Source organism: Monodon monoceros, unplaced genomic scaffold, assembly GCF_005190385.1.
Source record: "Monodon monoceros isolate NGI ecotype Baffin Bay Population unplaced genomic scaffold, NGI_Narwhal_1 Super_Scaffold_10, whole genome shotgun sequence".
Classification (NCBI taxonomy): Eukaryota; Metazoa; Chordata; class Mammalia; order Artiodactyla; family Monodontidae; genus Monodon; species Monodon monoceros.
This window is the reverse complement of record NW_021703766.1, coordinates 52,606,989-52,622,477: the sequence shown is the minus strand read 5'-3', so window position 1 is coordinate 52,622,477 and position 15,489 is coordinate 52,606,989. Positions and strand designations below refer to the sequence as shown.

General features: G+C 55.5%; 2 protein-coding genes across 3 annotated transcripts; both read left to right on the top strand.

Moving 5' to 3' along the window:
- The first annotated feature begins 124 nt into the window (after positions 1–124).
- On the top strand, positions 125–1,588 carry CLDND2 (claudin domain containing 2). 2 transcript variants are annotated; one of them, XM_029239800.1, is made up of 4 exons: positions 125–401; positions 752–889; positions 1,107–1,223; positions 1,480–1,588. In XM_029239800.1, the coding sequence occupies exons 1-4, from the start codon at positions 137–139 to the stop codon at positions 1,551–1,553; spliced, it is 594 nt and encodes a 197-aa protein (XP_029095633.1). In that variant the 5' UTR covers positions 125–136; the 3' UTR covers positions 1,554–1,588. The 2 variants fall into 2 exon arrangements, with proteins under 2 accessions (XP_029095633.1, XP_029095623.1); XM_029239790.1 differs by lacking the exon at positions 1,107–1,223 and having other exon boundaries at positions 1,480–1,570.
- A 695-nt stretch (positions 1,589–2,283) lies between these two features.
- On the top strand, positions 2,284–14,139 carry ETFB (electron transfer flavoprotein subunit beta). The gene is made up of 6 exons (XM_029239580.1): positions 2,284–2,415; positions 9,437–9,595; positions 9,748–9,906; positions 10,663–10,725; positions 12,677–12,835; positions 13,908–14,139. Exons 1-6 carry the CDS (start codon positions 2,359–2,361, stop codon positions 14,076–14,078), a joined length of 768 nt encoding a protein of 255 aa, XP_029095413.1. The 5' UTR covers positions 2,284–2,358; the 3' UTR covers positions 14,079–14,139.
- The last annotated feature ends 1,350 nt before the right edge of the window (positions 14,140–15,489 follow it).

Here is a 15,489-nt window from a genome sequence, read left to right as displayed (position 1 = left end):
GAGGTCTCTGGAAGGCAGAGGTTCCTAAGCAGTGATGCCTGAGGGGGCAGGTGGTCTTGGGTCTGGGAGGGGCCTGAGGGGGGTGGTCCCAGAAGTAGGGGCACCAGGCAGGGGTGCAGGGGTAGCCATCTGGGATATGGAGGGACATGCAAGAGGGGGTCTCAGGGACCTGGGGGTGGGAGGAGCGTTGGCCAATCCTGCATGTATGGTCCTCGGCAGCAGCCTCCCTGGCATGGGGGTGAAGCGGAGCCTTCAAAGCGGGGGCACCTTGCTGGGCTTCTTGGCCAACATCCTCACCATTCTGTCCATGGCCACCAACTACTGGATCCGCTACTCTGGGGGCCACAGTGGCCTGTGGCAGGAGTGCAGCGGGGGCACCTGCTCCAACATGTCCTGCCAGAGTGAGGCCCCGCCGCCCAGCTGTCAGACCCTCCCCCCCTACTGGACAGACAGCCCCCCAGCACTAACCACAGCTGGCCCCCTCTCCTGACACTACAGCCGGGCACATCCTGCGGTGCCCCCGCCCCCAGCCCTTCCACTTCGGCCTAAGATCCAGCTGTCCCTCCGTGACCAGGCCACCAGGAACCCCAACTCGGGGACCTGCCTCCCTGTTGCAACATTAACCGCCGCTCACGATGTAACTTCCAAGTCCCCATCCAAAACCCTGACTCTGCTCCCAGCTCGGAGCCGGCGGATGGGGGTGGTGGCCAGGAGCGGCGCCAGCGGGGTTGATGCGGCCCGCTCTCCCCAGCCATGCTGGCGGTGACCGGGGCGTGCATGGTGCTGGCGGCGGGCTGCAGCATCGTGGGCTTGGTGATGGGGCTGCGGATTCTGTGCCAGGAGGGCGACTCGCGGGGCCGGACCACGAGTGCCATCTTCTTCCTCTGCGGTGAGACAGCATAGGGTGGGCCTGGTAGCTGGAGGAGGTAGGGGCCCCGAGGGCGAGGAGCTAAAGAGGCAGGGTCAGGGGCCGGGCCAGGGAGATGGGGTAGAGCAGGGACGGGAGGGCGGGCAAGAAGGGCGTGGTCTGAGGCGGTGGGCGCGGTCAGGGTGAGGCTGGGTGCAGCCCCCTGGCCACCCTCACCTGGCGGGTGGGCGGGGCCCAGGCCTGCTGCTGCTGATCGCCATGACAGGCTACACAGTGAAGAATGCAGGGAAAAACGACGTCTTCTCCTGGTCCTGTTTTTCGGGGTGGCTGGCTTTACCCTTCTCTGTTCTCGCGGGTAACCTGGATAACGGAAGAGGGTGGAGAGGAGACTGTCCCGAGGACCCCCCCCCCTCCCTGCAGAGACTCCCCAGCTGTCCTCCCAGGAAACACCACAGTGACCTCCCAGGGACTCCTGAACACACTCCACTCTGGGCTCCCGCGGACCCGACAGAAACGCCCTTGGAGCCCCAAACCCCAGTCCCCGGGGTCCTCCCGACCATCCGCCCTAGGACTCACCCTCCTCCACCCGCCCTCCGTTCCCTTCCCGCCAGGCTTCTGCTTTCTGCTGGCGGACATGATCATGCAGAGCACGGATGCCATCAGTGGATTCCCCGTGTGCTTATGACCGCAGCTGCCTGGGGCAGAATAAAGGAACTGTTTCCATTGCCGCGGCTCCACGTGCCTTTCTGGGGGACCTGAGGACGCGGACACGGGGGTACCTGGAGGCTCAGGGAGGAAGTAAGGACACGAACCTATAGGGAACGTGGAGACATGGGGGGACACAGGAACGGAGATTCGGTCATGGACAGGACAAGGGTTTTGATGGGAACAGGGACAGGGGGTAGTGGGGTCAGGAGGGGACAAGGGCTCGTGGAGAGGATGTAGGGACACAGACATGGAGGAAAAGTGGAGACAGGGACGGGGGAGGACGGATATGGGGGAACGTAGAGGCACGATCATAGAGGGGATGAGGAACACGGGCATGGAGAGAATGGGGGGACTCGGACACGTAGGCACCGCGACTCGGAGAGGCGAGTAAGAGGTGGGGAACTAGGGGAGAGGGCTAATCCTAGGGCAATGGGAAAAGCTTAGGACTACTCGTTGAAACTCCTGCCTGGCAGCGCTTCCCTCCTCCGCAAGACCTTTCCCCTAGTTCTCGGCCACGCCCCCTTCACAAAGCAGTTTTTCCCTTCCCCTCCGGGTTCCGCCTCCCTCCCCAGGATCCTCTCCCCATTGGCCCGCATCCGCTTGCCGCACCGCCCTCCCCTCAGGCCTCCTGATTGGTCCTCTGTCGGGGCGGGGAGGCGGGCACCGCAGCGGTTGACTGGCTGGTGGCGCGGAGCGCCGGCGCAGAGAAGGACAGGGGGCGGGGCGTCCGGACCGTGAGGCCGAGGGTGAGGACGGACCCGGCGGGTCGCCGCGGAGGGAAGATGGCGGAGCTGCGCGCGCTTGTGGCTGTCAAGAGGGTCATCGACTTCGCCGTGAAGGTGACCGGGCCCCCCTCTCCCTCCTCCCTGAGCCCCGCGGCCGTATACTTCCGGGGTCAAGAGCGCACACTGTATGAGGGTCTTCTGGTACCTCTGATCCTCTGCAGCTCTTCCCTCAAACGTCAAAGTCACACCTGAGGGCAAAGGTCAAGAACCGAGAGGTTCTGACGCCCGATCCCTCTTCATTCAAACCCAGCCCTTCTGGGTCATGACCCCGTTCCCCTTCCACTCACTCTCTTGAGAATTGTGTGCAGGGCGAGTTACCTTCCCTTTTTCTTACCTGCTGGAGGAGCCGTGGTTCCTGTTTAACACACGCAGAAACTGAGGCGCAGAGGGGTCACTCAGCTGGGAAGGGGCACAGCCGGGATTCCTATCCAGGTCCCTCTGACTCCTCATCCCAGCTAGTGCTTTGCACACAATCCAGGCTTTCACCCACTCGGCTGCATCGCACATTCAGTTGACTGTCCAGCACAGAAAAAGTGCTGTCATGGAGGTCCTGTGGGAGCCCAGAAGCTATCACAGCCCCAGGGCAAGTGAGGAGACGCTGGGAAGGGAGGAGTGTGTTTGCTAGAGATGAAAACCAGTCTGACAAGTTGGTGGTATAGCTTACCACCTCCATGAGAGGGGTGGAGGGCAAGGTCTCTGAGGGCCTGACTTGTCTCCAGACAGAAGATGGTCCAGACAGAGGTAAATCAGACACAGTCCCTCAAGCCACTTTGTCTCAGTAGTTGGCCTAAACCAGACTGAAGGCAGTGACTGTCCATCCATGTATGTCCCCACCCCGCAATGCCCATCAGACTAGGAGTCCACCTCTGTGTCCCCAGCATTGCCCAGTACGGGGCCTGGAGGCCTGACCCTAGCGTGAAAACTTAAGCATCCTTAACAACTCACATTCAGTGGGGTCCTTACTATGCACTAGGCAGCGTTCTGGGTCCTTGACGGAGATGAACCTATTCAGTCCTTTCAGTACCGTCTAGATTTTTTTTTTTTTTTTCGGTCATGCTGCGTGCCTTGTGGGATCTTAGTTCCCCAACTAGAGATTGAATCCTGGCCACGGCAGTGAAAGTGCAGAGTCTTAACCACTGGACCGCCAGGGAATTCCCCTGTTTAGATATTGTTAATCCTGTTGGACAGGTGAGGACACGCCTGTGGAGGTTCTGTTGGCTGCCGAATCACCCGGCTAGGCAGCTCTAGCCGCAGTCAGGTCAAAATGCAACCAAGTCCTGCTCTCACTCAACAGCCACTTGGCCTAATGACAGCTCTGGCAGTGTGTGGCAGGGGTGTTGCTTGTTTGGGGGACAGGCTCGTCTTGGGGTCCTGGGACCCGATTCTTCTGGTTTCCTTCCCACTCTGACTGTCCCTTTGGGCTCCCATTGCCTCCCTCTGCCGCAGCCCTGGGCCCTGGCCTGAGATGTCTGGGGTCATATCTGTCTCCCCCGCCAGACAGGCTCACATTTGACTCAGCTCTGGGTCCCAGCATTGCGCCGCCCAGGACCTGGCCCATGGGTGCTTCTGGTGTTTGTGCCAAATGGGGAAGTGTGAACTCGTCCTGACATGAGCTCCTGTCCTTTTTCGCAGTGTTGGCAGGGCCTGCCCCTCCCACGGTGCCCCAGGGCATCTCCCTGGATGTGTCTGAAACAAGTGATTCAAACGCTGCTAACTACCTAATCACCAGCCAGGCGCCACCGCAGCCCTCCTTCCCTCGTCTCCCACAGCCTGTCGTTTCTCAGCCCCGTCCCCCATGCCCTCTCCATCTCTCTGCCCCGCTCCCTCTTCATCTTCTTCTACCTGAACCCTCACTGCTGTGTCCTCCTGTTTCCCCAGTCTCTCCCCTCCAGTCCATCCCCTCCCAGCCTGCGTGTGGGGGGCTTCCTGCCCCCAGGGCTGACCATGGCCCCTCCGCTCATCCCGCCACTCCCAGCACCCTGAGGACAAAGTCCCAGCCCCTCCGCCACGTGCTCGAGCCCCTTCGTGGTCCAGCCCTGGCCCCCTGGCCCTCCATCACCCCTTTGTACCTCCCAGCTGCTCATACTTTCCTGACAAACCCGGCTGCTGCTTGCCTTGGGCTTTTGCCCCTGCTGTGCCTTCTGCCTGGGTGCCCTTCCAGCTCCCCCCTCCCCCCTCTGCTTCTCATCCCTCCTTTGTCCTGCCTAACTCTGATCCCACTGATTGTAATAGGGTGTAGGGATTATCTGGCATCGCCACATCCAGGAAGCTGCCCCCCGCCCCATCCCCTCAGGCTACCCTGATGTGTCCTTGGGCGCTCCTACAGCCCCCTGGGCTTGCATCTCAGCCCTTCCCACACTGGATTGAGATCCTCTGTTTGCCCAGTTGTCACCCCCTGCCCCCAGACTGGCCGCTCCTTTCGGGAGGGGGTGGTGGTGGTGTGCAAGGTCTGACCCAACTCTGTGTTCCCAGCATTGCTTCCTCACTCCCTAACAGACTTTCCTCAGAAGTCACCTTGTCGGGCTTCCCTGGTGGCGCAGTGGTTGAGAGTCCACCTGCCGATGCAGGGGACACGGGCTCGTGCCCCGGTGCGGGAGGATCCCACATGCCGCGGAGCGGCTGGGCCCGTGAGCCATGGCCGCTGAGCCTGCGCGTCCGGAGCCTGTGCTCCGCAACGGGAGGGGCCACAACAGTGAGAGGCCCGTGTACCGCAAAAAACAAAACACGCCACCTTGTCTTTGAGGCCTCCCACGGCCACCTCTTGGCCTCTCTGTGCCTGAGCTGCCCCATCTAGCAAATGAGGATGGCGGTGGCAGTAACCCGCCTCCTGGGCTGTCCGGACGGCTAAATGAGTGAACACCTATAAAGCCCTTGGAGGTTGCCTGCCTCCTGTTTCTGGCTCTTTCTTTCTTCTTTCGTTTTTTCTTTTGGCAGCGCCGTGTGGCACGCGGCTAGCCAGGGGTTGAAGCCATGCTCCTCCATCCTCCAGCAGTAGAAGCACGGAGTCGGAACCACCGGACCACCAGGGAAGTCCCCTCTGACTGTTTCTGTTGAGAGTTAATTTGTTACACCTTTAGAGAGAAAGCCTGGAAGCTTCACTGAATCATCTCCCTCAATTTATAAAACATCGTTATTAAAAAAAAAAAAAAAAAAAAAGGATCATCACTGATTTTTCAGGCCAACCATGGTTTCCCGACTTACGTAATTTAACTAAACAGTGTTTTCGAAGCTTGAAATCAACTCAGGCTTCAAAGGTCTTCCCTGGAGAAGGTGAGCTGGCACGGGCCCCTGGTGCTGGAGAGCTCGCAGCCCTTCCTCCTTGGGGGTCAGGAGTCTGGGGCTGAGAGTCCTGCCAGGGCCGGAGCAGGCTTGAGGCCCTCTCTTGGGCCCCCTGGCTTCCCAGTGAGGCCTTATACTGATGGGCTGCTTTCCTGTTTATAAAGGGGAAACTCCTATCTTGGATTTTATTTTTTTTTCATGGAAGACAGGGCTTTGGCCTGTTAGTTTCCATGCTGTTTAGTAAGTGTTTGATGAACGGACAGGTGCAGGTTTTAATGCATTACTCTTGTGAGCAAATTCTCATTCATTCATCCGACAAATATTTCCAGTGCATCCACCACATGCCAGGCACCGCTCTAGACCTTGGGGATACGGTCATGACCAAAATACCCATAAATCCCTGTCCTCATGGAGTTGACGTTCTGCTGGGGGGAAGACAGCTAGTCAGTACAGCGTATGTCATATGGCAGGCATGCTCCAGAAAGAAACAGAGGAAGGGGGCGGGGAGAGTTAGGAGGGATGCAGTTTGAGGAAGATGACCAGGGAAGGAGGTGAGGGATGGTGCCAGGGGCGTGTCTGGGAAATTCTGGGGAAATCCTGGGTGACATGCCCAGCCCAGGTTCTAGTGAAAAAAAAAAAACGTGGACTCAGTGCATGGTGTTTGCTCCATGGGTTTTTCTGTAAAGTGCATTTATTAAGTTCTGGGGTTTGAGCCTTACTGTTGGTGCTAAGGTGACTTTTTCAAAATGAAGTAACAGTGATAGAAAGTGGGAGTTGTCCTTTTCCTCGTTCTCTTCCTCCTTTTAATGTTACCGGTCCCTGAGGTGCAGCCAGACTGGGGGACCCCTGCCTGAATCCCACATTCCCATCTCAGTTCTGTCCCATGGATGGGAGGAACAACCACATCCTTCAGCCCCAGAGAAACAGGTGCAGGGAAATAGTCACAGGGAGAGAGCCCCTGCTGTCAGCCCAGGTCTGCTCCGGCCAAGGAGAAGAAAGAGGTGAGGTCCTGAGCCAGATTAGGCAGGCTCCCAAGCCAGGCTTCTCTGACAGTCTCTCTCTCAGGCTAGAGCCTAGTTCAGCGTCCTCCCCCGCTGTACTGATGTACCCACCAGAAACCCGAGAGTCCTGCTACACTCTTCCCTCTCCTGCCCCCAGCACCCTGTCAGTTTCACCTCCACAGACCTCTCCAGTCCATCCACTTCCACATGTGGATGGATTGTCCGAGCCACTGTCATCTCTTATTTCGGTGACCAACAGCTGCCCAGCTGTCTCCCCACTTCCGCTCTTGCCATTTTTCCAGTTTTCTACACCGAGATACAGAACGACCTTGTACAAACTTAAGTTGGATCCACTCACCTCTTTACATTTCCTTGTTGTTCTTTGGATCAAGACCCAGTTCCCCGGCATGGCCTGCTGGGCCCTGCGCAGTTGAATTCGTGTCCTATTGCTGCTGCAACTAGTTACCATAAACTTAGTGGCTCACAGCAACACAGATTTATTCTCTTACAGTTGTGGAGGTCAGAAGTCTGAAATGAGTCTACTGGGCTAAGATCAAGGTGTCAGCAGAGCTGCATGGCTTCCAGAGGCTCAAGAAGAGAATCCGTTTCCTGGCCTTCTCCAGCTTCTGGAGGCCACCTGCGTCCCTTGGCTTGTGGCCCCTTCTTATGTTTTCGATCAGCAGTCTAGCGTTTGCTCTCTTGGACCCTGACGCTCTCTCACCTCCCTCTTTCACTTGTAAGGACCCTTGTGATTACTTTGGGCCCACCTGGATAATCCAGGATAATCTCCCTCTCTCAAATCCTAAACTTAAATCACTTTTGCAAAGTCCCTTTTGCCATGTAGGTGACAGTCACAGGTTCCAGGGATTAGGATATGGGCATCCTGAGGATCTGTTATTGTGCCTGTCACCCCGGTTCAGCCCCTGCCAGCTTCGCTGACAGCACACTGTGTTCCCCTGGCCACAGCAGCCTCCTGGGACTCCTCAAACCTCAGGGCTTTTGCACATGCTCCTCCCACACCCCCAGCACATTCCCTCACACTTCACCGACTCGATGCCAGTTCCTCTTTCAGGTTCAGCTCAAGTGCCACTGCCTCAGGGAAGCCTTCCCTGATAGCCTCCAACATCAGACTGGGTCGGGCCCCGATCGTGCTATCTCACAGCTCCTGGACCCCCCTTCAGGAATTGTCAGGTGGTACAGAGGGGACTTGAGTGCTTGGCGCGCAGAGCGCTGCTGACTGGCCGTGTGATTTTGGGACAGGTACTTCTATTCGGAGCGTCAGTTTCCTCGTCTGCCCACAGGGACAGCGACAGCTCCTCTTTCACGGGGCTGTTGCCAGGATTGATGAGTTAGGATGTGATTGCTTAGAACAGGGCTCCTGGGAGATGCTCCTGCAGTGGCCAATACTGTCATCCCTGTTTGCTACCAAGAGGATTGTGGGGGGAACAGTGGCCCCCCTGGGCTATGAAGTTCCTCATCCATGGAACCTGTGACTGTTACCTTCTTTGGAGATAGAGTCTTTGCAGATGTGATTGAGTTAAGGATTTTTTTTTTTTTTTGGCTGCACCATGTGAGTTGTGGGATCTTAGTTCCTCAACCAGGGACCAAACCCAGGGCCCTGGCAGTGGAAGCATGGAGTCCTAACCACTGGACCGCCAGGGAAGTCCCGACTGAGTTAAGTATCTTGAGATGGGGAGGTTCTCCTCGATTCCCCAGGTGGGCCCTAAATGCCATCTCAAGAGTCCTTATAAGAGAGGAGTCGAGTTTCGTCTCACACACACACACACACACACAGAAGGCTGCACGGAGATGGAGCACAGAGCTGAGGGTGAAGTGATGCCACCCCAAGCCAGGGAATGCTGGCAGCCCCTCCAAGTTGAAGAAGCCGAGGAATAGATTCTCCGCTCAAGCCTCCCGAGGGACCGCAGCCTTGCCGACACCTTGATTTCACAGCAAAACCTATTTTGGCCTTCTGGCCTCCAGAACTGTGAGACGGTAAGCCACCAAGTTTGTGGTCATTCGTCACAGCAGCCTCGGGAAACTAACAGAAGCAGTAGTTAGTTGTTCCTGCCATGCCCCGCTGTGCCAGACCAGGAGCTCCCGGGCCAGCAGACCTGTCTGCCTTGCACACGGTGGTGCCTAGGAATCCAGCGCAGGGCCAGTGTTCAGTGAAGACTCACCGTGTGAGGGAAGGAATAGACGAGGTTTGCTTGCCCTTGACCTTAGCCTGTTTGGCAGAGAGAGGTTTTCAATGCTAGTGTTTTTCAGACTCGATCTTAACCATGTGTCGGTCAGGAAAACCATGTGGCAGGCTGGCATTTTAAAAAAAAGAACAGAAAATGTCAGGGTATGGTGTATAATGGAAGGGTTAGAATCGATCACCGAACCTTACATTGCCTTGGTATTTACGTTAATGTATAAATGTGTGTTGTGCATTTATAATACACTTGGGGATATTGTAACATGTACCCCTCGCAGCGGGTTATGGTAAAGAAAAATTTGAGAAACACTCTTTCAGGCCCAAGGAGCAGCCACAGAGTAGGACGAGCATGGCAGACGTCCCTGGCGCTCAGCGAATGTCTGAGTGAGAAGGTGACCTCCACCCATCTGTGAATTCTAACCCTTTCTGTCCCTGGAGCTGTGGGACCCTGGACAAGGCCCTGCCCCTTTCCAGGTCCCTGTGGTCCCCGTCCAGCCTGCGCGAGGCTTGGTGTCTCAGCCACCGCCCCCCTCCCGACCCCCGCCTTCTCGCCCGCTTCCCCCTGACCCTGCCACCTCCCCTCCTGGCTGAGCAGATACGGGTGAAGTCCGATGGGACGGGTGTGGTCACGGATGGTGTGAAGCACTCCATGAACCCCTTCTGCGAGATCGCCGTGGAGGAGGCCGTACGGCTCAAGGAGAAGAAGCTGGTGAAGGAAGTCATTGCCGTCAGCTGCGGGCCTACCCAGTGCCAGGTGCTCGGGGGCCTGGGGAGGGGCTGGGACCCCAAGTCCCAGGTCTAAGGGAAGAGGGACTGGGGCCTGGACTCCTGGGTCTGAGGGAGGAGGGCTGGAGACTGGTCCCCCTAGGGCTAGAAGCCAAGTCAAGCCCCTTCTCTGCTCCGCAGGAGACCATCCGCACCGCTCTGGCCATGGGTGCAGACCGAGGCATCCACGTGGAGGTGCCGGCTGCAGAGGTGGATCGCCTGGGTCCCCTGCAGGTGGCCCGGGTCCTGGCCAAGCTGGCAGAGAAGGAGAAGGTGGACCTGGTGCTGCTGGGCAAGCAGGTAGGTGACAGAATCGTGACTCAAACTGGCTGAAGCCAAAAAGCAAGCTCATTAGGTTATGTAACAAGCTTCAGGCACAGCTTGGTCCAGTCCCACGTGCTCTACACCCCTCTCCTCTGTCTCGGCTTCACTCTGTGTATCTCCAGGCTCACATCCCACCAGCCTAACAAACCCAAGAGAAAATAAGAATCTCTTTCCCAAGGGCTCCAGCAAAGCTTCTAGAGCGGGCACTTCATTGGTCCAGCTGGAGTCATGTGCCCATCCCTGAACCAGTCACTGGGGTCAGGGATATAAAACGTTCTCATTGGCCCAGGTGCCATTCATCTAGTTCCCTAGTGTGACTGGCATAGGGTTTGGCTAGAGGGAGGCCTCTGGATTATTTAGACAGCGGGCAAAGATTTGGCATCTGGGATGCCAGGTGCCCTCATGTACTCCTGGACGAGTGACTGCCTATCTCGGGGCCCAAGTGAGGGCATGGGATCATTCTAGACCAGGAGTTAGCAAACTGTGGTCCATGGCCACTGACTTTATAAATAAAGTTTTATTGAAATGCTACTGCGTTCGTTTACATAGACACTTATTGTCTGCGGCTGCTCGTGCACTGTAGCAGCAGAGTTGAGTGGCTGTGACAGAGACCTTATGATATTTACTACCTGGCCCATTAGAGAAAACATTTGCCAGCCTGCGTTCTAGAGAAAGGCCCAAATGGTGCGTGAGAAGCTCCATCAGTGTACAGTCTTCTCTCTCCCCACTCAGGCCATCGATGATGATTGTAACCAGACAGGGCAGATGACAGCCGGATTTCTGGACTGGCCACAGGTGAGGCCGGAGTGGGGAGCATCTGCTGAAGGCCAGGCCTGGGGGCTCAGAACACAGCCACCCCTGTCCTTGCCCTTCTGGAGGGAGGCAGGTGTAAAGCAGGATGGCTGCTCCAGTGGGCAGGAAGGAGGGGCGCACAGCCAGGACGCCAGGCCACGTCTGGGCCTTCACATGCCGCTTCCCCAGCCTGCTGCTCCTCAACCACACCACTCATCCCTGCCTCAGGGCCTTTGCACTGACTGTTCCCTCAGTCTGGAACAGGGTTCTCTCAGATCTCCTCAGGGCTTTTCACTCCCCACCAGGTCTCTCCTCAGATATCACCTCTTCGGAGAGGCCTGCCTTGCCCACTGTCTATGAAAGTACTCACGCCCCCTCCCCAACCCCACATTTCCCATTCCAGTCCAATAGAAATGCAAGTGACATGGGTCATTTAAAGCTTTTCACAGTTACATTAAAAAAGTAAAAAAGGCCAAATTCATTTTAATCCTATATTATTTCACATAATCGATCGATAATATTATTTCAACATGTCATCAATAGAAAAAACATTGAGCTGGGAATTCCCTGGCGGTCCGGTGGTTAAGACTCTGCTTTCACTACCAAGGGCCCAGGTTCAATCCTGGTTGGGGAACTAAGATCCCACAAGCCGTGTGGTGTGGCCGAAAAAGAAAAAATGAAAAAAAAATATTGAGTTATTTTACATTCTTTTGGCTTTTGGTACGAGGTCGTCGAAAACCAGTGTGTATTTTATATTTACAGCACATCTCAATTCACATCCTCAATTTCCATAAGAAATACTTAGATTCCTAATACTCATTGTTGAAAAAGTAGATTCACGCATCCAACTTGTTCCAAACAGACTTAAACGTTTTCCAATAACTGCATCAAGTATCCTTTTTATTTAACAGCTTTATTGAGATAAAACTGACCTGTACAATAAACTGCACACGTGTAATGTGTACAGTTAGGTAACCTTCGACACATGTTACGCACCCATGAAACCATCACCACAATCATGATAATGGATCTTGCTTATTGATTTTAAAATGTAAATTAATGAAATAAAATGAAAAATTCCATCCCTCCCTCGATGGAACTAACCACATTTCTCATGCTCAGAAGCCACATGTGGCCAGTGGCCACTGTGTATTTACTTGGTTACCGGTGGTCTTCATTGCAGGATAAATGCCCCCAAAAGCTGGGTCCTTGTCGGTTGTGTTCATGGTACATCCCCAGAGCCGGGCTCATGGGACATTCCAACTAAGACCTGAAAGATTTGTCCAGTGAATAAGTGAACGGAAAGAACAGGTTGATTAGACAGAGGGTGTAGGTCACGTCAGGAAATGGTGGTTCAGGACCGAAGGGCAGAGGAGCCTTGGGCCAGAGAATGGGTGCTGAGGGGGCCCCAGAGGATGTTTCGAGGATCAAGGTACACAGAAGGCTCTGTTGTTGGCTCAGCAGAGGGACCTCAAAGGGAGCCCTTGGGGACAGAAAGGTGGGGAAGTGAGTCCATGACATGGAGCCTGGAACCAGGCTGGACACATTTTTGAGCCTCTCTCTGCCTCAGTTTTCCTCATCTGTAAAATGGGGTTAATAGCACTTACCTCATAGAGTTCCTATGAGGATCTGATGACTTAATACAGTCACTTAGAACAGTGCCCCAAACTCCATACATGTTCATTATCATTAAGGAAGGGTGATCCAACGGGCAGGTTCAGGACATTAGGACCGACACCCTGGGTCCCAGGAAAGACCCTCCCCTGGATTTTTGAGTTCCCTTCTTGTGGCTTCCTCCTGTTTTTAAGCTTGATGTGTGTAGGTCACCTTGCGGGACTCCCACTTCTGTTCTCATTCATTGGCCCGTCCGTGTGCTATGCACTCAGCAGTGGCCTGCTCTGTGCCTGCACTGGGTTAACCTCACCTGTGCTCCCCCAACGCTGTCCCTCCCCAGGGCACATTTGCCTCCCAGGTGACGATGGAAGGGGACAAGGTGAAAGTGGAGCGGGAGATCGATGGGGGCCTGGAGACCCTGCGCCTGAAGCTGCCTGCCGTGGTGACCGCTGACTTGCGGCTCAACGAGCCCCGCTACGCCACGTTGCCCAACATCATGGTGAGTGCTTGGCAGATGGGCCACTGGGGGCCTGGGGACGGGTGAGTGCTGCAGGCCCAGTGCCTCCCTGGTGGTCAGGTGGGAGGAGAGAGGACCCAAGGGACGTCTCCTCCACAGGAAGGGGTCACCCGGTCACTAACGGAGCGGGTTCACTGAATCATTTCTGCCAATAGTGAGAGTTCGAGGTTGCGGGGCAGTGGCTGTTTTGGCGAACGGGGAGGGTTTGCTGGTTACCTCAGCCAATAGAAAGGCTTCACTGGACTCTAGGAAGGGTTCCCGTGTCATTCCAACCAATGGGAAAAGTTCACTGTGTACTCTTAGCCAAATAAGGAGGATTCATTAAGTCATCTTGGTTTTGTCAGGGAAGGTTCCCCCGGTAATCATTACCAACAGGAAGGCATCATTTAGGCCATCATGGCTAACAGGAAGAGTTCACTGTTCGTCATGGCTCTAGAATGGGTGCATTGGGTCATCTCAGCCAATAGGAAGAGTTCAATGTATCATCTCAGGCAATACGGAGGGTTTAGTGTGTCATCTCAGCCAATAGCGTTTAATGTGTCATCTCAGCCAATAGGGTGAGTTCAGTGTGTCATCTCAACTGACAGGGGGCGTTCAGTATGTCATTCCATCCAACAAGGAGGGTTCATTGAGTCGTCTCAGCCAGCAGGAAGGTTTCAGTGTGTCATCCTAGGCAATAGGGAGGGTTCAGTGAGTCATCATCTCAGCCAACAGGGAGAGTACAATTGGTCATCTTGGCCAAAAGTCTATTGAGTTATTATTGCCAGAAGAATGACTTTGCCAGTCCGTTCCAGCCAGTGAAGGACTTCCCACGGCGGTTGACTAAAGGTGGGCTCCCGCGATAGGAGGGCTCCCCAGGGCATCCCAGCCAGCAGGAATTGTCCACACCAGGTGTGGCCCTGTAAGAGGTCACGTGTGCCCTGGCCAGTGGGCAGGTCCAGAAGTGTTCAGCCAGTGGGAGTGGTTCTGCAGACGTGGCACCCATGGAAGGGGGCTGCAGGAGTGTGGGCAGGGGCTTGGGCAGCCCTGTGAACCGTGAGCCTCCCATGTGCAGAAAGCCAAGAAGAAGAAGATCGAAGTGATCAAGGCTGGGGACCTGGGCGTGGACCTGACCTCCAAGCTCTCCGTGATTAGCGTGGAAGACCCACCCCAGCGCACAGCCGGTGTCAAGGTGGAGACCACAGAGGACCTGGTGGCCAAGCTGAAGGAGATTGGGCGCATTTGAGCCCTTTCCCTGAAACCCGGCAATAAAACCATGACTCTTGCGGCATCTGTCTTTGTTAACTCATTCCCCAGAAACCCATTCTTTGATTCATTCAACAAACATTTACTTAAGTCTCCTGTGTGCCAGGTCCTGTGCTGGGTGACGCTGGGGAGCCAGGGGAGTCACATCCGGCCCCTGCCTGTGAGGAGCTGCCATGGTGAAGGGGACACAGACAATGGTGCCAGGCCCTTGTTGAGACTTGGGACGCAAGAGGGAATGAGGCCGGAAGGTCTGGTCCTGGCTGGGGAGACAGACAAGCAACAGGCAGTCAGAACCTAGTGTGGGGATGAAGAGCGGGGGCCTGGAGCCAGACATAGTGATTTTAGACCCTTACCCTCACACTTAGCAGCTGTGAGATCTTGAGTGAGTTACTTCCTGTCTCTGATCTTCAGTTTCCTCATGTGGGCGATCGAAATAGTAAGAGCTTGGTGTAGTGGTTGGGGCCTGGGGTCTAGAGCCCAAGGCCCTGGGTTCAGCTCCTAGCCTGGCCAGTCGCTGGCTCTGAGAGGACCTTTGGCAGGTTCCTATTCTCTGAGCTTGGGTTTCTTCCTCCATCAGGTGGAGTTAGTAATAATACCCGTTTTCTGGTTGTCTGTCATGGCATGACAGACCTCTCCACAACTTGGTGGCTTAAACCAAAAATCATTTTGCTTGTAAATCTGAAATTTGGGCAGGGCTTGGCGAGGACAGCTTGCCTCTCCTCCATGTAGCATCAGTCTGGGTGGCTCAAATGGCGTGTCCAAGATGCCTCAGTCATGTGCCTGGCAAGCTGGCTGGGGATGTTGACTTGAGCTGGCTGTTGGCCAGGGACCATGATTCCTCTCCACTGGGATGATTGAGCTTCCTCACATCATGGCAGCTGGGTCCCAGCGGGAGTATTCTATAATGTGGGAAGTGGAGTATGCCAGTCTCTCAAGGCCTAGATGCAGAAACTAGCACAGGGCCACTTGCGCTGTACTCTCTTGGTCTGACAGTCACAGAGCCTACCTAGATCCAAGGGAGGGGGAGATAGATCCTGTTTCTTAGTAGGAGGAGGGTTGAATTTGTAACCTTTTTTTTGGGGGGGGGAGCACAGGCTCCGGACGCGCAGGCTCAGCGGCCATGGCTCACGGGCCCAGCCGCTCCACGGCATGTGGGATCTTCCCGGACCGGGGCACGAGCCCGTGTCCCCTGCATCGGCAGGCGGACTCTCAACCACTGCGCCACCAGGGAAACCCTGTAACCATTTTAAAGCTACAAAAACTACCCCATGGTTTTCTTTTTTGTTTTTTAAAAAAATATCTATTTATTTATTTGGCTGCGCCAGGTCTTAGTTGTGGCACACGGGATCTAGTTCCCTGACCAGGGATCGAACCTGGGCCCCCTGCACTGG

Excerpts from the sequence above, each read along its gene's own strand:
- ETFB (XM_029239580.1), top strand. The coding sequence starts at position 2,359 with ATGGCGGAGCTGCGCGCGCTTGTGGCTGTCAAGAGGGTCATCGACTTC. Across the intron at positions 10,726-12,676 it reads GATTTCTGGACTGGCCACAG|GGCACATTTGCCTCCCAGGT; the intron begins GTGAGGCCGGAG and ends GTCCCTCCCCAG. Across the intron at positions 12,836-13,907 it reads CCACGTTGCCCAACATCATG|AAAGCCAAGAAGAAGAAGAT; the intron begins GTGAGTGCTTGG and ends TCCCATGTGCAG.
- CLDND2 (XM_029239800.1), top strand. The coding sequence starts at position 137 with ATGGAGGGACATGCAAGAGGGGGTCTCAGGGACCTGGGGGTGGGAGGA. Across the intron at positions 402-751 it reads CTCCAACATGTCCTGCCAGA|CCATGCTGGCGGTGACCGGG; the intron begins GTGAGGCCCCGC and ends CGCTCTCCCCAG. Across the intron at positions 890-1,106 it reads TGCCATCTTCTTCCTCTGCG|GCCTGCTGCTGCTGATCGCC; the intron begins GTGAGACAGCAT and ends GGCGGGGCCCAG.